Source organism: Ochotona princeps, chromosome 20, assembly GCF_030435755.1.
Source record: "Ochotona princeps isolate mOchPri1 chromosome 20, mOchPri1.hap1, whole genome shotgun sequence".
Lineage (NCBI taxonomy): Eukaryota > Metazoa > Chordata > Mammalia > Lagomorpha > Ochotonidae > Ochotona > Ochotona princeps.
Window position 1 is genome coordinate 6540018 of NC_080851.1, and position 26005 is coordinate 6566022.

Below are 26005 nucleotides of genomic sequence, written 5' to 3' on the forward strand. Positions count from 1 at the left end.
CTCTTCATTAGGTTGCCCTCCCACCCCTCACCATATCCCATGCTCTGTGAAGACTGAGAAACAGCAAATGCAAATCAGTTTCTTAACTGTGAACAGTACTGTTTCTCTGGGGTTGAAGGAAATCCATCTCACTGCTTGCTTCTTCATACATCACAAGGAATTAAACCACATGCTGTCTCCACAGAGGGAGCTCTGTGGAGTGATTTCACAACCATCATCTCAGTCAGGCCTTGCAACAATGCTGAAAGTCAAGGCACATGATCACTTGCATGTGTCTTTGGAGCCAATGGAGGCTTGAAGTGTAAACAGCTACTGCAAATCACAGTGGCCGCCAGGTGGCATAGCTAGAGTTTGAACCTACTGGGACTGGTATCAAACCCCACACTTAATAGCATAGATGCCTCCAGTTGGTGAGGTAGATGTGGGATTTCGTGTTTGGGAATTTGAACTGCTTAAATAGAATATATGTCAGCCATAGCATCACCATATTAGAAAAAAGTTTTTTTGGCAGAAGTCATTCCTGACAAAACAGCCACACAAACATCGATGACATATAGTTCGAAAAAATAAGAGGGGCTGGCATTGTGGGCTCATCGCCTGCAATGCCAGCATCCCATATGGGCACTAGTTTGTGTCCTAGTAGCTCCACTTTCAACTCAGTCACTGCTAATGGCCTGGAGAAAGCAACAGAGGATGGCTCAAGTATTCAGGCCTCTGCTACCCATATATGAAACTCCAGATGAGGCTCCTTGGTCTTGACTCGCAGCTTTGTCCTGGCCCAGCTGTGGTCATTTCAACCATCTGGATGGTAGATCAGCAAATGGAAAAATCTGTCTTTCCCCCTTCTCTTGTAACTCTTTTAAAAAAAAATAAACAGATCTTGAAGAAGGAAGGAAAGAAAGAGAGAGGAGGAGGAAAGGATGGAGGGAGAGAAGGAAAGAAAGAGTCCATTTTAATATGCATATTATAAACCTGGTTCTGACAAATGGAATCCTTTTTAAGCAATTCAACAGAATAAAGTCTCTTACTGACTCAATTCATGTATACTTGCTTATGACGAAAAAATGAGTCACTCTTCTAATAGCATGTACTTTGTTATCTAAATTTAGATAGAACTTGGATTACAGATTGTTTCATCATCTTTAAATACAACAAGATAAAGTCAACCAGCAGGCTTCCACGCTTGTTCAAAGGTCTACTGTACAAGGCTGGGCATTGGCCTGCTGGTAAAGGCGCCCATATTCCACACTGAACTGACTGCACTGGAGTCCCAGTTCTGTCTCAGTTTCAGGTCCCTGCTAATGCAGACCCTGGAGGCAGAAGCAATGGCTCCAGCAGTTATTTCCCTGCCACCCAGAAGGGGCATCTAGGCCCAGCTCCATCCTCAGCCCAGCCATGACCTGGAGGGAATCTTGAAGTAAGCCAGCCGACAGGTGCTGTCTTTGCCTCTGCCTCCAAGTAATTTCTTAAAGGCCTAAAATGTAAAAAATTTCCAAACAGTATTCTCTAATAAGAGTAACGATTTATACTACCATGAATCTGAGATGGATTATCTGTCATTCCAAAGATGTTAAAAGCGTGACAAAAAGCTAATGTGTGACTTTTGTCATTTGTGGTTGTGAACAGTAAATTGAAAAGTAAAAGTGAAATGCTTAACACCAAGTGTGACAAAACCGTAACAAACAAATGAACACTCATGCCTTGGAGAGACTGGTAAGGTTATTATTTCTGCTACCAGAAAAAAAGATTTGCTGAAACAGCCACAAAATGGGTTGTTAGAGGCATCTCACTGCTTCTTACTTTTCCAACACAGCAGTGCATACAGGAACTGTTCAAAATATATCCTTGTAAAGTAAGCCAAAAAATCCATTGCTTTGACTTCCTAGTTATTATTTTTTCCTTAATACATCACTTACAGTGAGTACTTGTCCAATAGTATATTCTTTCGAGATGACCAGAGTGGTCCCATACCAGAAGGCCAGAGCATATGATGCATAGATCAGCAGGAAAGCAGCACCTATAGATATGTTGGCTGTAATAGCTTTCTTTATCCCAATTCTTTTAGCTTCTTCTAAATTTTTATTGTACCTGGAAGAAAAAATAAAAGCTTTCACATATAAAGCTGAGAAAATACGCCAGCACAACATAAGCATTTCTGAGCCTTGCAGTATGGATGTCTTTTCTCCGACTGCTCCTACATTAATCCCATAATGTTGGTACGATCTTGGCCCTTTTTTAGTGGAACAGAGACCTGAGGCTCACAGAGACGATGTTATGTGTAGGGGAAGGATGGCCTTGCCAAAGTTCCTTCTCTAGTCTTATTGTCAGTAAAAATAGCTAAAGAAGTGCTTAGCAAATTTCCACTATATGTGTTGTTTCACACATAAGACAAAACAGAAACCACGGAAAAACTGTCTTCCCTTTAAAATCTGCATGCATGTTTAATTAATTAATAAAATGAAGACACAATACTAGGAAGTACACAACACCAGGGATCACTGAAACCTCTGAAGCTGAAGAAAGCTTTGGGAACACTTTGTTCCCTTCTGGGCTTCCCTCTGGGATTGTGACAAGGACCAACTGTGCTGTTTCAAGTGTTGAGAACATTTTAATAGTACCAAATCACTATGTAACACTTAAAAATTTCAATAATCTGCACAACTATTTCTTTGTAGGTTTATTTAAACAGTTATGGATGTAACTAAAATTATTCTGGTAAAAAACACATAATAATCCCTCATGTCTTCCCCTCCTTTATGCTTTCTACAGAATGCCTACAAATGCTTTCCTTTATCAATACTTCTCAGTGTCCATTATACCCAGGCTGCCCACTGCTGGGCAGGGCTCCAGGCTGGTAGTCTTTTGACTGCCTCAGTGCTAAGAAAACCAAAATCTTAGTGTATCCCTAATCCTGCAGCCTGCTCACAGCACAAAGGTTGATGATACGTGAGCCAAAGTGTGAGAAAGCTTATTCATACATCTTGGAACAAATGCAGTATAAGAAATTACACCAAAGGAGGATTTAAAAATCAAATAAAACTAATTTATTTTTGCACTTCTGATGACTTAAAGATAATTAAAGTACTTGTTAAACTCTTTGACAGGGGCTGGCATTGTGGCATAGCGGGTAAAACTACCATCCTTGATGTCAACATCCCTTATGGACACTGATTCATGTCCTGCTATATTACTTCCAATCCAGCTCCTGGCTGACGGCCTGGAAAAGCAGCCTGCTCTCCTGTCACCCACATGGGACACCGAGAAGAAGCTCCAGGCTGGGCTGCTGCAGGCATCTGAAGTGTGAACCAGTAAATGAGCGGTATCTCTGAGTTTTAAAATCAATTAATTAATTAAAAATAAAAGCACCTTTTACAGTGCTAAATTTCAAATGCGGAAGCCAAGGCAGACAGTGTCTGTTAACTTTCACTTGAAAAGAACACTGTGCATAAGTAGAGGTGGAGATAAATCACTAGGGTCTAGGTTAAACAAAAAAGAAGAAATTCTGAAAACAAAACCAAGGGAGGATTATTAGAAAGACAGGACTGTTTCTTGAGTCTTAAATGTCTTTATCTACTGAATCACACGTCCTTGCAGAACCCAAGAGGAGCTGATTGCAAGAGGAGTTGATTAAACTGTTCCAAGAACTCACTCACACATGGGAGCTTGAGGTCCTTGATCCACAGACTCACACTGTAGTTTTACAGTTTTTGAAAGAGTCCATCAGCACATACAAGCCCTGCCAAACACAGGTATGTATTCTTCCTTAACACCATGACTGCTACTTGAGCAGTCACGAAGTAAGCCAAATGAAATGGATATCCCACCCATGTGCACTAAAAGCCAAAGTTAAACAGAATATCATGGTGATAAAACATTAGTACATTATTACAGTTTCGGGCTTCCCAATGTAAATCCCCAACTTGCCAGTTTATGATCTTTGAACAAAGAACCATGGTTCAATGGTTGACATTTATATACAAACAATGCATAACACACATACACATATACACAAACACACATATAAATATATAAAACCATCAGTTGAGCAAGGTTAAAGGTATTACTAGACATAAATCACACAAGGTTACACTTAGGGAACTTTGATGTTTATGACTCACACTTTCTCCTAAAGTTCAGTTCTTGCTTACCGAGGCTAATGTAGAAATCATTTCACTGATAGGAAGTTGTGCTATGCAGCCAGGGGACACAATTGCACAGGAAGAAGCAATATAAGGAAGAAATGATTCAGATACCAGAAAATATAAAGGAAGAAAAGAGGTAAGAAGGAAGGAGACATAAATATTCCTTTTACAATGGTTTTTTGATTATAATTAGGCTTTTAAATAAAATGCTACACATGTAAGATCAGATATTAAAAATTATTCATTCTTTCACAACTTTGGTATGAAATGATAATTAAAGTAGGAGTTTCTAAAATGTATTAAAGTCATATAACAAAAACAATGGTATTTATAGAATATTACAAAATATTATAAAAGTATCAGTGATGCAAGTAGCCACAAATAAGAGAGCAAGTAACAATTTTGATTAAGCTAATAGAAATCAAAATCAACACTAATACAACCTTCGCAAGATATATATATAAGAGAAAAACATTTTTAAATTAAGGAGAACAAAAACTCTTCTCTACTACAGAGTTAAATTCACTTTAACTTCCAGTTAAATATCCATTCAAGAGAGCTGGCCTCTCTCTACATCCACTAATTTGAAGACAAAGTCGAAGATTTTCATTGCTTTAAAAAAATTAAGATTTTTATTACTTGTCCATGGGAAGCACAGCTTAATGGAAGGAAAAGAACTTGAAAGGAAACTAAAGGCTTTATGATTGTCCTAAGAATAGCCTTGTCAATTCCACGTCCAAATTCCAGCCCCAGTCCAGGCACCTATCACCTTCCCCCGCAACTTCAGTCAGCCCACCAGCATCCCATTGGCTGGCACTGCCATACCAGCTGTCCACCTGGTCTTACCAGCTCCCATGCACTCAGCAGATCTGCCATAACAGGTTATGCAATGGCCTGCACCCGCTGCCCTGTGCTTGTGGACTAAAGCTGCAACTTGTCCACAGTTCACACCAATATTATACTATGTATCTGCCTGTCCCAACCTCCCCTTGTTCAGCCAAGCTTGGTGGTGTTTCCTATAACAGACCAAAATCCTGCCACCTCTGGAGAGCTGGAGACTTCCTCACCTATTACAGCCCTGCCCTTACCCTGGCAGGCTTTTCCTAACTCCCATCAACGGGCCTTCCCTGAACAGATGCATTTTGTCTTCTTCACTCATCAGCACACCAAATCCTTAACAGCACTCTAAAATTCTACATTTAATTCATTTCATTGATGACTCCTTCCATGTATTTCTTCTTTGGTTTCTCCCTTCCCTCTCATCCATTTGCAGTTTTGGCTGATGATTTTAGATTTCCAATTCATTTTTGAGAATTCAGAGCCATGCACAGTGCCTAGCATCTTGGTAGGCACTAAATAAATCTGCTGAATGAATGAACTTTTTTGGTCAATGGGGCAGGTGCTTGGTATGCTAGGTAACATTGACATCTAAGAACTTCAAGTCCCAGCAGCTTCATTTCTGACTTACTCCCTGCTCATGTACCTTGGAGAACAGTGGAAAAGATTCAAGTACTTGGGCCCCTGCCACCCACGTGGAAAAACTTTGGTTGTGGAGATCTAAGGAATGAATCACCAGATGGAAGATCTCTGCTCCCCCTTCCGTTTTCCTTCCTCCTTCCCTGCCCCCCCCAAAATCTGTGTTTCAAATAAGTAAACCCCCCTTTTCTGATGGTAAAGCTGGGTAGAACATTAGGCCACCAGGTTTGAGGCTTGTGAATACTCATTTTCCAAGGCAACAATTTAATTCTCCAGGCCAGAAATGCCCTTTCAAATATTAATTCAAGTTAATTTCCATCTTCTGGAAAAAGTATTCCATATATAAGGCATACGTCTGAATACAACAATAAAAGTCCACTAATTCTTCTAATTAAAAGTTGATCACCATCTTCTCTGGGAAAAATTCATGTCCCTCAGTATTCGAAGTAATCCATTTAAAAAATTCACTTGCTCTGAGCCTTTAGTGAACTAAAATTATCAAATTTACCCAAGTTACAAATGTTGGACGTGCCCTCCAGAAAGTCCTTTTATCCTTCACTAGGTTAAAACAACTGATCATTGTAGCTTTTGTTGTTCCTATCCTCCAAAAACACTGTCATATTTCTTACATTTAGGATGTTACTGGTTTTTAAAAGTATGATTGTTATTTATGTAGCATTAAAATAGGATATTAGGCCCACTGCAATGGCTCAATTGGCTAGTCCTTCCCTTGCAAGCACCAAGATCCCATGTGGGCACTGGTTCATGTCCTTGCTGCTCCACTTCCCATACAGCTCTCTGCTTATGGCCTGGGAAAGCAGAGCAGGATGACCCAGAGCCTTAGGATCCTGTGTGGGAGACCTGGAAAAAGCTCGTGGCCCCTGACTTTGGATTGGCTCAGCTCCCGACTATTGCAGCCACTTTGGGATTGGACCAGCAGATGGTTCAATCCTTCTGTGTAAATATGCCTAATAAAAATAAATAGAATCTTAATAAAAAATGATAGCACTTTGATAGAACACTACATATGGGGCTAGGACCCATAGGGTCCTTCCTTCCCACCAAGAGAAAGGATAGCCCAGCTGTCTGAATCCTGGCACCAAGTGAGGGAGGGAACAGTGACTGCTCCTGAGGACTTGAACCATGACTCATATAAATGTGCTTTTTGGTCTTATTATTATCCTCCAAATCGCTAATATCTCAAATAAATAAGGGTACAAGATAAAAAATGAGCCGCAAGTGATAATATTCCCCAGAGATCTCACACAAAATACATAATCAATCTTAGAGAATCCACACATAATTTAACATGTGCGTATTATGTGCATACACATGCACATAGAGTTGGATATGGTACATGATTCAGACTTAGGACATTACTTTTATATTATTGTCCATGCAGAAAATTTCAGAAAATCCTTAGAATTAAGAGGTACAAAGAATTCAAGTAGAATTTCAACTTCTGCAGGATATTGGTTATGGAATATAATCAATTAATAACCACTGAAGTATTTAAGGAAACAAATGTATTGAGAAATCCCTAATAATTAACATTGTCAAGGCAAAGGGCATACAAGGCAACATGGAAGTTAACATTTCCATCAATTTAATAAAGAAACTCAAACCTTTCAAGTTCTTTATCTTGTCCTCCAAATGCAATTACAGTTCTAATTGCTGCTAAGACTTCTTCAGCCACGGCTCCTGCTTTTGCATATGCTAAGAGTTCTTTATCAGTAAATGAAGACAGTATCTGTTTAAAAATGCAATTTCAGACACAAGTATTTTTAATGTTAATTTTATCCTTTATAAAGTAAACATAAGTATATACACAAATGTTCCCTGTAGATTAATGCATGTATAGAACAAAGTCTCTTATTTGTCTTTGGTCATCATGTTCTCTGTTTTAGTAGCATTATACATATTTCAAAAAAATTTTTGCCTAAAAATAAACATCTTTTATTTCCACTTTCTGTAAACCTTTTTGAAGTATCCTCATACATTAATGTTGTAAGTCATCCCAAACTCCACATTGAAATTAAGCATAAATTTTATTTTCCTACTGAAAGATCGCAGGGAGCCTTCTAAACAAATATAATTCAGCTAACTTCTGGAAGATGTGAAATTTTAGGGGAAAAAAGTGTATGCTACACTGTAGTCATTAGCTCACATAGAAAACAGGCATCTTAGCAAAAATATATATACATATACATATATACACACACACATATATATATATATATATACATATATATATATATATATATATATATATATATATATATATATATATGATATGCGCTCAACAGAGTAAGTGCTAATGATACTTAAAGTGGGAGATCAGAAGAATGTGGGGGACTCAGCACCATGTGGTGATAGGACTTCAGGTCCCAACAGCAGGGACCTACAGGTGCACCTGGGTGAAATCCCACTCTCAGGTCCCAGAGAGGGCCCTCTTGTGGATGCTCTTTGATTCTTTGTTTCCTGCCAGAGATCTGGATCACGCTCCTCAACAGCACATGAAGTGGTTATCACTTCCCCTGTTTTGCAGTTGAAGAAATGAAAGCAAGTGGAGGCTCGATATTAAGTGGACTTCTAGGAGTCAAGACTGAGTCCCTGTAGTTTCAGAGCCTGACCTGACAGTCAAAGGGTGAAATTTCCTAAATCCAGCCACTGAAAAGTGTGCTGGATTTCAAGTTGGATCAACTGGGATGGGGCAAGAGAAACTGAGCTGGAAAGCTACGAAAAAATTACATACATCTGGCCTAGACTGGCAATCTGAGTAAACAATATTGCATGCAATAAACAATTTGCAGGCATTCTGGATTCATCTATATGCAATTCATTCCATTTCTTCTTGGCATAACAAGCTCAGCTGTTTTTATCTGTTTCCTGAATGTCAAAGATAAATAAAGTGTTGTGATGGATACAAGAATGGATGCATGAAGGCAAATAAACACTTAATAACTCTGCCTCCTTTTTTCTTGCTATCTTCAAAATCACAAGCAGAACATGCAGACTCTTCATCAAGTGTTCATTTTTATTTTTCAAGATTATCATGCCTGTTAAAGAAAACTCTTGAATCTAATCTCAAAGCCAAGCAAAGCCAACTTTCATAGTTCTTCTAGTATAAAACAGAATGACACTTTCATTATTACAATTATCCACATAAACTACAAGAAATGTCAATAACCCATGCTTTCCAAATGCTGATGGTTTTGCAATAAAGCCAACTCATTTCTAAATCAAAAAAAAATGTACTGTTTCTATATGCTAGAAGCTACCTCACAGAGGCAAGTTTGTATTATTCAATGTAATCTATTCATAAGTAATATTTTAGGTCATCATGTTTATCCCACTTCTCAACATAGGTTTATTGTTTTGTTATCAATTAATAAATGCTTTATCTATTGTACTTGAGAGCACTGTCTTTTATACAACCATATAAATTAAAACACAACCTCCTACATTCCTTATCCCGTGCCTCCCAACAGTTGTATCTTAAAAACTACTGAACAAGAGCCTCTTGAGGAATTTAAGCCTGATGTAACTCATCATGTCACTCAAATTTCTCAGATTCCCATGCACTGATGTATGCTTAGCAACAATATCACCTGTGTAGATTCACAAGGTCATTGCTATAGTTAGGAGGCAGAATAGCCAGCAGCTCTGTGCAGGGGCCCTCAGTCCACCTCTCAGAATCAACAGCCACCTGAGTGTCTGCTCTCCTTGTCTCCATCACCTGTGTTCAAACTCAGCCATCCTTGTGAATTGTTTCGTCCTCAGAATGTGTGCAGTCACTGATATGAGGCCTTTCAGGATTAGACTTTTCCTCACAAGGTAACTCTGAAACTCCTCCATGCTGTGGCACCTTTCAGCAGCTCCTTTCTCTGTTTGGCGAGCATTTGTGGCCCACATGTGATGTGATTTGTTCCCACTAATCTGTCAAAGGTGATCTGGACTGTCTCCATTAGGGGGCTATTATGAATTAAGCTGCTGTTAAATTCTCCTACGCAGGCTAAGTCAACATACTTTTCTTTCTTTCTAGATACTCGCCCACGAGTGCCGTTGCTGGTTATACAGCAATTGCATGTTGAGTGTTCTAACTCCCCACAGAGAGGCTTAGTCACTTTACATTCCCTTCAGCCATCTACAAATAATCCAGTTTCCTGCATTGTGTCCAGCATGTGTTGTCTCATGATTTTTAAGCCTAGCCATCCTGACAGATGTGCAGTGACAAATCCTTGCCTGTTCATTTCACTGACAGCTAGCCATGCTGAGCAACATTCACGTGCTTACTTGCCATCTGTAGGTCTTCCACAAACGTCTATGACGTCTGCCTATCCTCCATGGATTGCACATTTCTTCACTGCTGTGCTTTGAAAGGCCTTTATATGTTTTAGATGGAAATTCCTTGCCAGACACATCCTTTGCTATCATTTATTCCTAGTTTTTCCCCCTTCATACTTGATTTTCACAAAGTGAAAGTTTCATTTATGCTATCTTACTATATCAATATATCCTTTTTTTTTTAAGTATATCAGGCCAACACTGTGAGGCAGCAGGTTATGGCATCGCATGCACTGTTGCAGCCCACATCAGAGCACTTGTAGGTCTGGCTGTTTCACTTCTAACCCAGCTCCCTGGTGATGCACCGAGATGGTCCAAGTGCTTGGGTTCCTGCCACCCACATGGGAGACCCAGGCCCCTTTAGCCTGGACCAAGCCAAACACTGCCGCCCTTTGGACAATGAACTCACAGATGAACAATTTTCTCTTTCAGTGTTGCAAATAAAAATGAACTTTAAAAAATTACCTAATGTCTTTATGAATGTGTGTTTATAGTTTGCCTTTTAAAAAAAGTCAAGTTGTAAACTTTTAAAACAAATTAGAAATAAAGTTCTCAAAAATCTCAACTTGATCAGATATTAAACTATTTTTTAAAAGCTTTAATGGTATATGGAGAAAAATAACGCTTTTTAAAAAATCTTGTCGGTCACTACCAAAATGCTTTTTTAACCAAAGAAAGTAAAACCTCATTCTGTATAAATAAGTCAGGTACTTCTAGTCACCTGATCAAAAGGGAAAAGGCAAGTACGAAGTTCTCCATCAAGAGTCTTTTTTCATGCTGTGTTGCTAAAGTTTCACACTCAATCTCCTTCTTGCATCACTAAAGCTCTGCCTTGCTTGGCCTCGGGAGCAGGCGAGCCCTCTGCTGCTGCCATCTCATAGTAAGGGTCTCCTGAGCATCTGCAGAGTACCTGAAGTGGCAGCAGGACCAGCCCTGAGGATGCTGCTAACCTGGGGTCTCATCTTCCTTGCTGCCTGTCTTCCCTATCCTGTTCACAGCTGTCTCCCCAGGCTATCTTTGGTGAGGAAGCATCTTGAGGAACTGTTGTCTTTAACCCCATACGTATCTGCCTTCTGGTTCATCTTTGTTCCCTCTGGTTGTTAGTGCTCTGCACTGCTTTCCTGACACAGAAGGGTTAGGAACACTGAGACTGGCTCCCCACAGGGTGTGTACACGTAGTAACTTGGGAAACTCCACCTACAGCATGGCCTGCCCTTCTGGAGTGCTCTCAGATTCCCTGCCAAGTGCCCCCATTCCCACTACTCTGGCAACCCCGTAATGGACACGGACTGTACATTTCCTGCCTTCAGCACCAGGGCCTGTAATGGGTCCTGTCCCCCTGTGCCCTTTCTCCTTGAGCAACATCAACCCCTCAGTCTCTCCACACTGTGAAGTGATTTTGAGGACAATTGGCATATATGCCTTCCTAGCAGTCATGTACACAAACACATCTTCCATAATGTCAATCAGTCCTGTGGATTAAGTCGCATTTTCTTCCTATATTGAATCATTACACTGTTCCCCAAACCCTTCTTGTGACAACTTTCTGTCTCCATAGGCAGGCACTGCCCAAATGGGGCTGCCCACCTGATCCTGCTTCCCACACTGTCTGTAGGTCTTGACCTCATTGTTCACATCTCAGGGATGACGATGGGGCAGGCTCTGAGGCTATGGCTCCTGCCAGACCACAATAGTAACGAAGCTGTTGACAGCTGAGGCACTGCCCAGAGCTATGTTGGTGTCTTCCTTCTGTTCCTACTGCCCATCAAACACAGCTTCCCTTTTAAGAAGCTTTCCAAACCAGCCCGTGTTTCTATTCTAATATGGTTGACAATCACAGAATTTGAGATTTCTCAACATCAACATTATAGCAGTGTAGAGATTAAAACTTAGGTCTCCAGCAATTAGGAGTCCCTTTCACTAAATAAGTTGTATCTGAAGCAACCTATAATTAATTATTAAAAGACTTGATTATGGTCCAATTTTCTAAGTTTGTTAGCATGGACACTGATATGCTTGATAGTTTTTCCAACAACACTGATGTGAAGAGCTCACACCTAACTTGCTTAATATACTAGGACACAGAAAAATCAATCAACAGCTCAAAGTTTTTGCCAAATATTTAAGCTATCCAATAACCATCAGGAACTTCATTTCAATTCTGTGTGACTCCAAGGAACAAATTAACAGAGTCACTGGAACTTCAGTTTGCTCCTCTGTGAAATGAGATAATACTTCTGCTTCAGGATCCCAATCCTATATATCTGCCTGATAGCAGACATTCAACATTTTGTTTGCAAAAACAAAATAATGTCCATCTTCCAGGGTAACATCTCTAAAACTTTTGAACACTAACACATTAACTTACTCAATGTTAGGCTCGGTCTTGGCTGGTCTTCCATCTTTTTTGCTACACAAATCTGCAGCACCTTCTCCAAACGATGCTGATCTCAACAAAACCTGTTTATGGGGCCAATATCTCCACCAGTTCTACTCTCACACCAAATCTCCAGGACCATCTTGAAGGGAAAGTCAGCTACATGAAATCACTTCAAGTATGTGTATTGAGTGGGAAAGACCATCCAACTACCCCACCTTTCTTACCCAGAGAGACAACTGGAGGCTAAGTATTTACATGCATATGGAACCAGAAAAAATGTATTCTCTTAAAATGGTTTTATAACAATGGACTTAAATCTAAGTAACACAGAGCCATTAACAATGCTGACAAAACTGTATAATCAATTTGCAAATTCAGAAAAAAACCCACTAATTTCAAAACTGTTCACTGCAAGACCTACATGTGCCTTTCACGGGACTTAAATCTCTTCTTGCTAAGTGAAAAGGCACTGAGTTCAGCACGCTTTTTATGAAGGCAGAGAATGAGATGTTAGAGCTAATCCTTTCTTTCTTATCATTTCCTGGATAATCAGATGGCCAAGAAAAGCCTCGAGTCCTGGCAATGGCTGCACTCAACATGCCTAGATCTGTTTTACCCTGGTGATTTGAACAAAAAAATTGAATCTAGGTTATTTAGCAAGTGATAAAAGCATCCTGCCATGGGGGTTGAGGGAAGACAATTTAATCCCCAGTTTCACTTACCTTTGCCCAGATAGCAGCTGACAGTCCAAGAACAGGACTGATGGCCAAAATCACCAGCGTTAGCTTCCAACCACGTGTAAATCCTACTATGAAACCGATTAAAAACGTTGCCACAGACTGAAAGAACATTCCAATTTTGTCGCCGATCCCCTCATTGATTTTGGAAACATCACTGAAAGAACAGAGGGTGGAGTTAGAAACACATTTCAGAATGGTGAATCTTTCTCCTGATCCTAGTTTTGGTTGGGGTACGGAACACACTAGTTGGTAAGTAGGCTGTCTGTCTTATCTGGCAGGTTATAAGTTCCTAGTAGGGTATCTGTTATTCACAACAGGATTCTGATCTACACAGCTCCAGGAACTTGACACGGCATGCTCAAAAAGCATTCCACCCAGAAATTCCAAATTGCTTATGCCTGACTGCAAACACTCAGAGGATTTCTAGATTCTGCAGGTTCAACCTTCATTTGTGCTAGCCATGCAGGTCCCCTCATGCCTCACCAGGGCAGCAGCAACAAGATAGCTCAGAAGGAATTTAGCACCATAACAATTTCTGAGTGACATTACACTAATTTCTCCTAATTATGTGGTGACACAGATTTCATTTTTAAAGAAATAAGACCATTAAATGTAAAATGAAGCACTTACTCTGTGAGCCGGGTGTTCAACTCTCCAACATCATGCACGTCGAACCAACCTATCTCCTGTCGCATTATAGCATGAAAAAACTGCTTTCTGATTTTATTTATTTGTCTTCCAGCTGCCAGCCCCCAAAATGAAATCTGGATGTAAGCAGCAATAAGCACACCAGCTCCGATCCCAGTGTAGTAGTAGGCGTATCTAAAAGACAATAGCAGCATAGCATACACTCCAGCTTCTGGCCCAGGCACACTTTCCAAACAGACCACTCATTCTCAATGTTTCAGTCATCTGTATATATCATCACCCTTAAGATATCACAGGGTGGATGATAAGCAGTGGAATGGGGAAGAATCATTTCTGCTTCAGCTCAAATTCCACCTTTTCACTCAACTGCCCTGTGATTATAGTCAAGCTGCCTCACCTTTTTGAGCATCATTTTCTATGGCAAAATGAAGGAAAGAATGCTAAGGCAGTAATAAATGAAATACACCCAGGCCAGGATCTGGCACAGAGTCAGCCCTAAGTGGGGTCCTGTGGCATCCTGCCACCAGGGGAGGTCTACCACTGCCTTCCCACCTACTTCAGTTGCATCCACACCAGCTGTAAAGCACTCTGGGATGGTTTCTGTTCACTGGTACAGGGGACCAGTGTGTTAGCAAGCAGAATCCAAAGAGGAAATAGTCTACTGGCCTTGTGAGTTGTCAATAGAGTTTCTATGTTAGACAATTAAAAGAGCAATTTTTATATCATCTGTGTAAGTGGCAATCATGAGCTGCCATAAAATGTTAGGCCTTCCAGTGTATACTCCTGTAACAGTAAAGGACAAATGCAACTCCTAAAGTCAAACCTGTCAGCACCTAAAAATGTTGAGTTCATGCTTTCTAGCTGAATCCTTACATCAAAAAAGCAAGAACTTTAAAAAATATTTATTTATGTAAAAAGCAGACTTAGAGAGGGGATGAGACACACAGAGAGACAGAGGCGGAGAGAGATCCTCCATCCACTGGCTGCAACAGCCAGGCGGGGGCAGGCAGAAGCCAAGAGGAGGAGCTTCCTCATGGTCTCCCAGGTGATGCAGGGGCCCAAGCAGCTGGGTCATCCTTTGCTGCTTTTTTAGCAGTGAACTGGATCAGAAGGGGAGTAGCTGGGACATAAACAGGTGCACATGTGGGATGCTGGCTACACAGATACAGCTTTACCCACCACACCACAATGCCATCCCTGAAAACAAGAGTTCCTATGCTTTCCTAGACAATTTTTAAATTAAAGGTAAACCTCTTAAAATGAAATACAGGATTCTAGCATTTTCAAAACTCCACTACTTGCTATTTTCAAAGGAAAATGTGTGCATGAACTGGGCAGAAACTACTACATGGCTAAGTAATAAGCAATGTTTCTGATGCTACAGTTCACCATCTGGTGCTCCACACATTAGGAATCTTGATAAACAGGTCTTTCCCCAAGCCACACTTTGTAATATACAGCATATTTATCTTAAGAGATGTAATTGGAAAACTAAGCTTTGGATAATAGGTAACTCACTAAGTATCACCCAAATGTTACAGATAGAGGAAGACATAGTTAAAAGGGAACCCCACTTAACATGTGTAATTTGTGCTCTGAGAACCCGTAATTCACAACTATCAATGTGTGCTGACTCAAAGTACATCTGCATTGGCGCACTTATATGGTGATTACAAGCCATTTTTTCCATTCTCCAAAATATGTTTTAAAATGTCTTTTCACAGGTATATCTCGAACTATCTTCTCCTCTTCCAAGTGTCTCCGTTTTCTTCAACTCTGTCAGAGCAGGTATGGGACAGTGCAGGGCCATAATGCTCTCAGGGGAGATCTACAACACACATAAATCATTAACAAAAAGCTCCCAATGGGGGTCAAATTACAATGACTATATTTATTTTGGATGTTTTATTTCATTGTTTAAAATTAGGTACTGGGGAGGGCATTTGGCCGTGATCAACGCATACCCTGGGATGCCTGCCACTTATCAGTGAGCCTACAATCAGGTCCCAGCTCAGCTCCTTAAGCAGCCTGCTGCCAGGGCACACCCTGGGAGGCAACAGCAATGCTTCAGGTCCCTGCCATCTGTGTGGGAGACCCGGATTAAGTCCCCAGCTCCCACTGCATTCCGACTCCAGCCCTGGCTGTTGCAGGTATTTGGAAAGTGAATGAACAGATGGAAGATATTTGTGTCTTTCTCTGCCTTTCAAACACAATGAAAATAAATGAAAAATGTAAAAGGAGGCTGATCTTGCTTTCATGTCTGAAAATATTTAAGAAACAAGCTAATAATTACAAACCCATAGAAAAGTACCTGTAATTCAATGACATTTTCACGTTCACTACAAACTCCTCCACTTCCTCCACTTTGGGTGCTGTGTATTTGCCAAGCACACTTAAGATTGAGGCTTACCCTTGACTTCACCACATTGTATTCCGTGATTTTTTTTCCTTAAAAAGTTCTATACTGTATCCTTCTGAAAGATAAACTAGCTAAGTTTTACCATACTAATGCGTAATTTTATACACTGTTGTACTAGACTATTAGAGAAAAGCTTAGCCAAGATAAGTTATAAAATGTTCAATTACCTGGTCATGTTTTTCTCCAGCTCTGCATAGATTTCAGACATGCTGATGTTGGCTAGAATGAACACACAGCATTTATATCTCTCAGAGACAAATTAATAACAAAGAATTTCATTCATGCTCAGTATAAGACAGCTCCAACTAACTTAACTTAGATTTTGTGTTTGCAGCTTGGCATCCATTCCAACATCTGCTTGCATATACAATGAACGTGAGGAAGTTAGGTGTAAGAGGAAACCCGCACTTAATAAACACCAGTCTGTTAGAGGGTTACTTGTATCCTCATTGGAATTAAGTCACAGGATATCGCTCTTCTGGCATCCCTGTCCCAATGTATACAAACATACAAAAATAGATATGCATATACATGTGTGTTTATATATATATACAGAAACTATAAAGTGGCTAAGTAATAAGCAAGCTCTCTGAATACACGTATATCTGTATATGTGCATATATATTTATTATTTATATGTATCAGTGCATACTTGACACTAACATCTGTTTAAAATCTTACCTGGACCCCATAAAATCCATTTTCAATTTTTTAAAGTATCAATTACAATGAGCTACATAATAAACCCCAGTAAACTCATCCTGATTATCAGAAAAGTAACATTTTTGGACAAAATACATTATAAAAGTCCTTCAAAAATTACCCTTCCATAAACAAATAACAACTGCTCAATATTTTCTTTGTGTATGTTTTCAGACTTTATGTATGCATATATATATATATATATATATATATATATATATATACTTAATTTTTTAAAATCACAATCTCTACACAGTGGTTAATTTTCCATGTTAGCATACTTGTATGTGCGCAGCTATTTTTTTCAGTGTTACATATCTTACAGTTATTTCTAATATCTTATTATTAGCATTAAACCTAATCACACACAGAGTACTTCAAAAAGCCCATGGAGGTGAGGGTGTGTTCGTGATAGTTCAATACTGCTTGGGACACCTGTACTGAACACTAGAACGCCTACTTTGAATCCTGGCTTCTCTGTTTCCACTCCAGCTTCCTGTGAATTCACACCTTGGTGGCAGCAGATGATGGCTCAAACAGTGGGGTCCCTAACAACCACATGGGAGGCCTAAATTGAGTTCCATGTTCAGGGCTTTAACCGGGCTCAAAATTGGCTGTTGTGAACATCTGGAGAATGACCCAGCAGATGAAATGCTGGGGTATGTGTGTATATGTGTGTGCCTGCTTTTCTTTTTTTTTTTTAATACGTTTTTAAAAAAGATTTATTTATTTTTATTACAAAGTCAGATATACAGAGAGGAGGAAAGACAAAGAGGATGATCTTCTGTCCGATGATTCACTCCCCAAGTGACCCCAATGGCCGGTGTTTTCCCAATCCAGAGCCAGCAGCCAGGAGCTTCCTCCAGGTCTCCCACGTGGGTGCAGGGTCCCAAGACTTTGGGCCGTCCTCGACTGCTTTCCCAGGCCACAAGCAGGGAGCTGGATGGGAAGTGGAGCTGCCGGGATTAGAACTGGCGCCAATATGGGATCCCGGGGCTTTCAAGGCGAGGACTTTAGCCGCTAGGCCACTGTGCCAGGTCCATGCTTGCTTTTCAAATACTGAAAATGAGTGAAGTTCAACTTTTAAATGCTTGTTTTGGTTTAAAAATAGCATAGCTTTTTAATAAGTCATTTTCCATTTGTGAAGAGCCCTCATGTGTCAGATACGTATGTATACTATTTTACAAGGTGAATGATCACAGGTCTGTGGGATCAACAGGGAGGCACATTATCTTTCAGTCTGCAGTCATGTTTCAATATAACAGGGCTGAGCCCCATAAATCTAACCTTGACAGGTGTGGAAAAGGAGAGCAAACATACCTTTCACAAAAGTAAGCAATATGGGGCCTGGCAAGGTAGCCTAGTGGATAAATTTCTCACCTTGTACATGCTGGGATCCCATATGGGCACCGGTTCTAATCCCAGCAGCCCCGCTTCCCATCTAGCTCTCTTCTTGTGGCCTGGGAAAGCAGTCAAGGAAGGTCCAAGGCCTTGGGACCCTGCACCCATGTGGGAGACCTGGAAGAGGTTCCGGGCTCCTGGTTTCAGATCGGCGCAGCTCCAGCCGTTGTGGCTACTTGGGGAGTAAATTAACAGATAGAAGATCTTTCCTGTTTGTCTCTCCTTCGCTCTGTATATCTGACTTTCCAATAAAGATAAAATAAATCTTTAAAAACAGTGAACAATATGGACAAAAGTTTCTGGTATGATTGGCATGCTTATGGATGTGGAGATGGACAGATGGCAAGAAGGGCAGTCTGGGTCCTCCAAATATGGGGTATGAAAACCAAATGGTTTTCAGCAAGGATATAATTAACTGTATGGTCTGGGAAGATTTAACCATCAGCCATGTATACAATTAACTGGATTAGGGTAAGACTATAGACCTGAGCTGCTGCAAATCCACAGGCATGAGGGTCTATGTGAGAAGAGAAAAGAAGTAACCAAGTCATAAGGTTCATAGAGGGAAGTTACAGGGCTCAGCAACTGAGGTAATAAAGAACATAAAAAGCAGCCAAGAACTCAGGCTCAAGTATGTGAAGAACGGTGGCATCATGGTGGGAGTAAGAAGTCAGTCAGGGAGCTGGTCCTGTCAGATGACAGGACATTATTAGTGTATAGTCATCAACTTTATTTTGTAGTGGCTGCGGCAATTCATTGAAGATGCCAGCAAGTTTTGGGACTATGGCTGTCCAGTTCTGGGGAGAATTCCCCCTTGAACACTGAGGAGTCACTCAGTAGAAATCACAGCTAAACTGGAGGACTGGAGGGACAGGCAGGTGTGCCAGAAAGGAGAAAACAGAATACTTTAAGCACATTGAGGGGCAAAGCAGAAAGCAAGATAGATATGCAGTCACAGCAAAGCAGGTAAGGATTCCTCCTGCTCCAAATTCACACACACACACACACACACACACACACACGGATACTGACTTGCCTGAAATTCCACCTGCACTCCCAGAATGGCCTCAGCCTGCTGCTTCAACAGCCTCAGTGACTCTCAAATCTGCATCTAGAGCCATTCAAATGCTCTCCTTCCTCATGGGGAGGGCTTAGCTTCAGGACCCTATTATCTCCTGCCTCTGGTCCAACAAGGATACCCTCGCTGGCCTTTCACCTACAATTAGGTACTCATACTGTCCCAGACTTTATCTTTGCAATCCTAGTGCTTTCATTTATGATCCTCAATGACCAAGCACCGCATAAAGGGAGTAGTCCAAGATCCACCTATGTCACACTCGAGGCCCTTTGCAATTCTGCCACCATGCAAATGACAGGACATTTTTGAAATAGTAACCAGTTGTTCACCAGATACCTTCCTCATTCCCACATCGTTCTCCTCATTCCAGCAGCCAGTGCGCTATGCAATCTCCCTGCTACCATATGGGGGGAGGGGGAAGCTTGTTTTTGTGTTCCTAAAGCTGATGCTTGCAGGTGCTGGAAAAGGAACGGAGTTTGATAAAATATTCTCGAGTTTCAGGAGAGTCAGTTCCACCCTTTAGGACTAACAAATACCTTCTGTATGCTGAGAAAAAGGGGTATGGGTGAGGAGACGGCACAATGGCTCAACTGGCTAATCCTCAACCTACAAATGTCGACATCCCATATGAGTGCTGATTTGTGTCCCAGGCTGCTCCACTTCCAATCCAGTTCTCTGCTTATGGCCTGGGAAACCTGCAGATGGTCCAAAGCCTTCGGACCCTGCACCCACATGGGAGACCTGAAGGAAGTTCTTGACTCCAGGCTTTGGACTGGTGCAACTCTGGCTGTTGCAGCCATTTGGGAAGTAAACTAGAGGACAGGAGAGCTTCCTGTTTCCTCTTTTCTCTATAAATCTGCCTTTCAAATAAAAACGAATAAATCTTTAAAAAAAAAAAAGGCATGGATGAGAATGGATAACAGCATGGGCTGTCTTTTCCTATTGGAGTAGAATGGTTTAAGAGAAATGACTAAAGACTATGTAGTGAGTTTAGGGGTGACCTCAAGACAGCTTCCCAGAGAAACAGAAGAGCAGAATTGTTCCCAAAGCTTCTTAAAGAAGGGAAAGAGAACACTCTACGGGATGCAGGCAAGGAAGGGGATGCTGATCCATACTTGGCAGCCACATTAGTCTGGTAATGTGTTAGCCTCCCAGGCACATCCACGGAAAGGAAAGGGTAAGCCTGAAATAAGTGGGATGCAGCTTCTGCCACACTAGCTGAAGAGGAACTCAGAAATGAAATGACACCGTTCTGTAAGACAAAAGCAATGTCTTTGCAAAGATCATCTCTCCAGGGGCCCCATCTGCATGGATTCTTGATTCTAAGCACATGGAGGCCTCTTTGCTATTCCTAAGTATTCTACTGGCTTTCTTCCTGTAAGACTTTACCCTCTCTGATTTACCTGGAAAGACTTATAGAGAATTTTTCCCCCAGAAAATCCTCCTCCATGACTGAACTTGTGTTCTACTCTGTTTCCAGCATCTGTGACTCATCTCGTCCCAGGCTTCACTGGGAAATGCACCTGATCCAATCACCTAAGTCCAGGCTAGTGCAGGGAGCCTGACTGCTCCAGCTGTCTCCTCCTCCTACCCCCACCAGAGTGAGCTCCAGCGAAGCTGGAGTATGTCTTGTTGATCTTTGTGCCCCCAGTGTCAGCTCACCTGCTGGAAGCCAGACTGTCCCACAGAACCACAACGCAGGCCAGACCATTTATTAAACATACTATCCAATTATTCTCCTGTTTTGCCTGTAAGTTCTCACAAATGATGAAATTAAAACTGACAGAGTAGACTGCTCTGCCTGGTAAGGACAACATTTTCTAAAGCCAGCAAGACTTCAAAGAGGCATGTTACTAATGCCTGAGCACCCACACCATGTGGGGCCCCAGCATGGTACATTTTTATCAGACCCACAAGCCTAAGAAGACTTAGTAATTTTACCCACTTAGCACTTGGGAAAGGTATGAATTAAAAACAAGTGGTATGGACACACTGGTGATTTCCTAACAGATTATGTTGAAAGGATGCCTCTAGACCATCTTCTATGGAACCTTAATCCAAGGCACTGCAGAGACAAGCTACAGCAGGACCCACCCCAGTGTTTCAGTTCAAGCAGGAAATCCTCTCACTTTCAGGCCCTAGACCTCAAGTGGCTACATAACACTGCTGAATCACCTAGCACAATTCTTCCCAGAAATCTACCCCCTTTTTTTCTTTACATCTATGTCAATTCCCCATTTAAGAACCTATAATAAATAAGCAAGTCCATAAATCAGCAAGGCAGCTTGAGAGTAATAATTCTTGGTAAGTAAATAAAGCTGTAGTGCCATGGTGACTTAGGGGTGGCTTGTGGACAAAAGGTCGTTATGAGAGTGAACTGAATGATAAGCAACGACTGTCCCTGAGTGTGAGGGCAGAGTCCAAATAAACCCGAGCCTGGAGGAAAGGAGAGAGTTGGAGAGAGTGGAGAGAAGGGAGAGAGGAGAGAGGGGATAAAGACAGGGAAGAGGGAGAGGGAGAGAGATGGGAGAGAGGGAGAGAGGAAGAGAGTGGAGAGAAGGGAGAGGGAGAGAGGAAAGAGGGGAGAGAGAGAGAGAGAGAGAGGGAGGGGATAAAGACAGGGAAGAGGGAGGGGAGGGAGAGGGAGAGAGAGGAGAGAGATGGAAGAGGAAGAGGAAGGGAGAAGGAGGGGGAGAGGGGAGAGAGGAGAGAGAGGAGAAATACAGGGAGAGGGAGGAGAGGGAGAGGGAGAGAGAGACAGGGAAGAGGGAGAGGAAGGGAGAAGGAGAGGGGGAGAGGGGAGAGAGGGGAGAAGTATGGAAACAGGGGCAAGGAGAGGAGAGGGAGGGAGGAAGGGAGGAAGGGAGGGAAGGAGGGAAGGAGGGAAGGAGGGAAGGAGGAAAGGAGGGAAGGAGGAAAGGAGGGAGGGAGGGAGGGAGAAAGAGAGAGAGAGAGAGAGAGAGAGAGAGAGAGAGAGAGAACCCTCAAAATATTTTATTCACTTTTCCAATCTCGTACCAGGCAGTTTTACATGTCTTTTGTAATTTTCCCAGTCCTAACTGCCTCACTGAGAAAACTCAAGCCCAGCAATCCCCCATGTCCACGGTTTTGCTTTCTGCAGTCATCCATAGTCAATCATAGCACTGCATCACTGAACATCATAGCAGGTGGTGGATTAACTCAACTAGGGCTGAGATAGTACAGAAGGGTATTCTACCAGTCATTAATATGAGTTTACTACAGGATATTGCTATAGTCACTATCTTTTATCTTTATACATTGTTTTCACTGTCTTACCACATACTTTATAAGTTAAAGTTTACCATAAGCATGTATAGGAAAAAACATCTCTGTCAAGACTTCTTTCTGCATCCTACTGACCACTATCTTTTCCAATTCCTGACAACCATAACCCTTACCTCAGCATCTCATAGCACTGGTGCATACTTGGCAAGGGTCTCACCAATATCTGTGTGTCTGGTTTTCTTGCAAGTTTCTGATGTAACCAATGCAGGTGTAATACTTACGAAAACTGCCGTTTCCGGGAATCGCGCTTCCTGCATTTGAAAAGCTGTCCGTCATTTCTCCAAACACCAGCATCATAAGCGGCAGTGCGGCTCCATGGATGATAGCAGCCAGGGTCCCTACCACCATGTACAACTTGTCAAGCCAATTTGAATAGCGGAACTGAAACAGGAGAAGAAAGCAGAATTCAGGAACAGCTGGCATGGCTTCGTGGTTGGTTTACTCCATCTTTAAAATATACACAAAGGCCAAACATTATTCAGACTATCACTACACTATCCTAGTCTAAACCTCTGCCTTTACTGAACTACTGTGATGACCTCATCAGAACACAAATTTGGGGGTCGCTGCTGTGATATAAAGAGTTAAGCCACCACCTGCACAACAGTATCCCATATGCATGCCAGTTCAAGTCCCCGCCACTCCACTTTAGATTCAGCACTCTGCTGATGCATGTAGCAAAGCAGTGGAGGGTGGCTCGAGTGCTTGAGCCCCTGCACCCATGAGCAAGACCTGGAAGGAGCTGCAACCTTCCGACTTCAGCACGGCCCATCCTCAGCGGTTGTGGCCTTCTGGGGAATGAACCAGGGGATGGAAGCTTGCTTTCTCACTCTCTCTCTTCCTCTCTCCCCTTTCCTTCTCCCCTTTTCTTTTTTCAAATCTGCCTTTCAAGTAAATAAATTTTTAAAAAATACATATTTGGTTCTTCTATTGAGTTCTGTCTTTTCCTATATGAGGTCTGACAAAAACTGTAAAAATCTTTAACTGTACTATAATAGAAATATATTATTTGTTGCTAGGATTTCTTAGAAATAGAAGCCATGAGAAAAAACTAATGCCAAACAGCCCCTGAGGTAGCACCAAGGAATACATTTTGCTTGAAGAAAGTGCACTGGGTTAAAGATCTGCCACATTAAGTTAGCATGAATGGAAAATAATTTTAAAATAATTATGCCTGAGAGGCTTTTCTGTCTTGGATCCCCCTCTTGTCGCTATGGCAGATCTCTCCCTTTCTCTCTTAAATTTCCTGAGGTCTTCCCTCCCTTGGAGCCCCTCCTGCCACTATGGTAGGAGATTACTCTCTTAGATTTCCTGGGATATTTTCTCGCTTGGAGACCCCTCCCGTCACTATAGAAGCAGCCCCCTTTCTCCCTTTCATAAATAAATTGTGCTTTGCAAACTAAAAAAAAAATTACGCCTAAGTAATGTGGAAGAGGAAAAAGATGAGTAAAGCATGTGGTTGTCAAGGATCATTTCTTCTGGGAGGCTAGAACATGAAGGAGACAGCAGGAGGAATGCGCTCAGGGCCTTCCTGGGAAGAATACCTCTCCTGCACAACTCCAAGGACCAGCCTCCTACCAAAGAAAGTCAACAAACGAAACAAAAGTGAAACCAGGACTAAGCCTGCTGTGGGGGTCTGTGGGTAAGATCCAAGGCAGGGGCTGTCTGCTGGAAGCAAGACTGCAATCCAGGAAGGCAACTGGGTAGGAAGTCTTAAGCCAAGGCAGGCCATGTAAGCCCAAACAGAGGTCGAACAGCACAAACAGAGATCGCACAGCACGAACGACACAGCAGCAGAAAGCAAGACACAGAGCTGATCCATATATCACCAACTGGCTAACAAGGCAGGCACTCCAGCCAAAAACAATGGGTAGAGGCAAGATGACGATGTTCTCAGAGGGGTTGGGGTGGGGAGTTCTGTCACACCCAGGATAGGAAATGTGGGAGAAGCAGGAGGGATCATGACCAAGAGACCCTTCCCTCCCTGAGCCAGAGCAAAGGGGAAGCGGCAAGGACTTGAGAGCAATTAGGGCAGAGAACTCTCATCTAGTCCAACTTGGATATTCATCCAGGAAGGCGAAGTTTGAAGGAGTTTTCCAATTCTATTATGTGGAGCAGACATCACAGGTGTAGGTACAATCATTCAGGAGGCCAGGCTGAAGCTAGAAGCCAGGAATGCTATTCCTATCCCCACATGGTTGTCAGGAAGTACAGAACCCCAAAACTACCAACTCCAAAGGTGCTCATTAACAGAAAGCTAGATTGCAAGTGGGGGCAGCATTTAATCCCAAACACTCCACTAGTTGGGATACTGCCATTCCAAACTGCAGTTTAGCCCAGTGTATCGTAGGCCCACCCACAATGGACGTTCGTTAATGCTGTGTTGGACTGTGAGTAGCACCTGGTACTGTCCATCAGGTTCTTTCTTCTGTAACGTTACTCTGTTGATTCTTACTCCCAGATCCTCAGCTGCCACGGGAGCTCCCTGAGCCTTGTCCCTGAGTCAGCAGGGATGCTCTTTCCATGCAACTATTTTCAAACGACTGTTTGCATCCTCATGCAAAAGTTCACTTGTGCTGGAGTTTCACTCTGCATGCTTATGCTGCTTCACTCTTGGTGCGGTAGTTATTCTTTACCAATTTCTAATTGCTTTTCCTTGAGGGGTCTGAGGTTTGTTGCTTCAGTTTCACCCACCTGCACACCCACTGCTCATCAGGGTATTTTTGGTTACTTTAAAAACAAGCCAGACGCTTAACATTCTTTGGATGATTTGGTTTCAAAATCTCCACCCCTACCATGTCTTCAGAAATTACTTTTTTGGGTGAGGATCTGGGCTTAGCCTCTGGGAGGGCTTTTATCTGAGAAGTCATGAACTCTCAAAGGTATCAGTCTTTGGCCACAACTTCTGATTTCTTCCAGCTGTGACCTTCCTCTTTACTATTCCTCATTCACCCTGCTGTAGCTGATGCTACAGCAAAATCGCACTACCTTAGTGGTTTCAAAGAATGCAAGACTAGTATCTGGAGTCTGAGTTTTCACTGGGTGACATCAAGGTGTCCCCAGGACTGTGCTCCTGCTGGAGGCTAGAGGATAATCTTCCCTCCCTGCTTTAGATTCTAGAGAGTACTTGCTTTCCTGGTCTCATGGCCCCTTCCTTGCACCACTCCAGCATCATTTCTTCAGTCATCAAATCTGTTTTTTGTCTCTCAGACCCCCGCTTCCCTCTTTTAAGCACCTGTATGCTCACACTCGGTTCCAGTGTGAAAGAGAATACTCTCCCTGTGTCAAGATCCTTCGCAGGGCCAGCACTGAGGTGTAATGGATAAAGTTGCAGGCTGTGATGCTGGCATCAGAAATGAGCACTGG

General features: G+C 42.0%; 1 protein-coding gene across 3 annotated transcripts in view; it reads right to left on the bottom strand.

Moving 5' to 3' along the window:
* ABCB1 (ATP binding cassette subfamily B member 1) overlaps positions 1–26005 on the bottom strand; it is a 160509-nt gene that overhangs the window by 96447 nt on the left and 38057 nt on the right. For all 3 annotated transcript variants that reach the window (XM_058678325.1, XM_058678324.1, XM_004582279.3), the window contains 6 exons: positions 22861–23020; positions 16320–16371; positions 13716–13907; positions 13068–13239; positions 7244–7368; positions 1917–2088 (listed from right to left, as the gene is read on the bottom strand). In XM_058678325.1, the coding sequence (XP_058534308.1) occupies positions 1917–2088; positions 7244–7368; positions 13068–13239; positions 13716–13907; positions 16320–16371; positions 22861–23020 (873 nt within the window). The remainder of the gene's footprint in view (positions 1–1916; positions 2089–7243; positions 7369–13067; positions 13240–13715; positions 13908–16319; positions 16372–22860; positions 23021–26005) is intronic.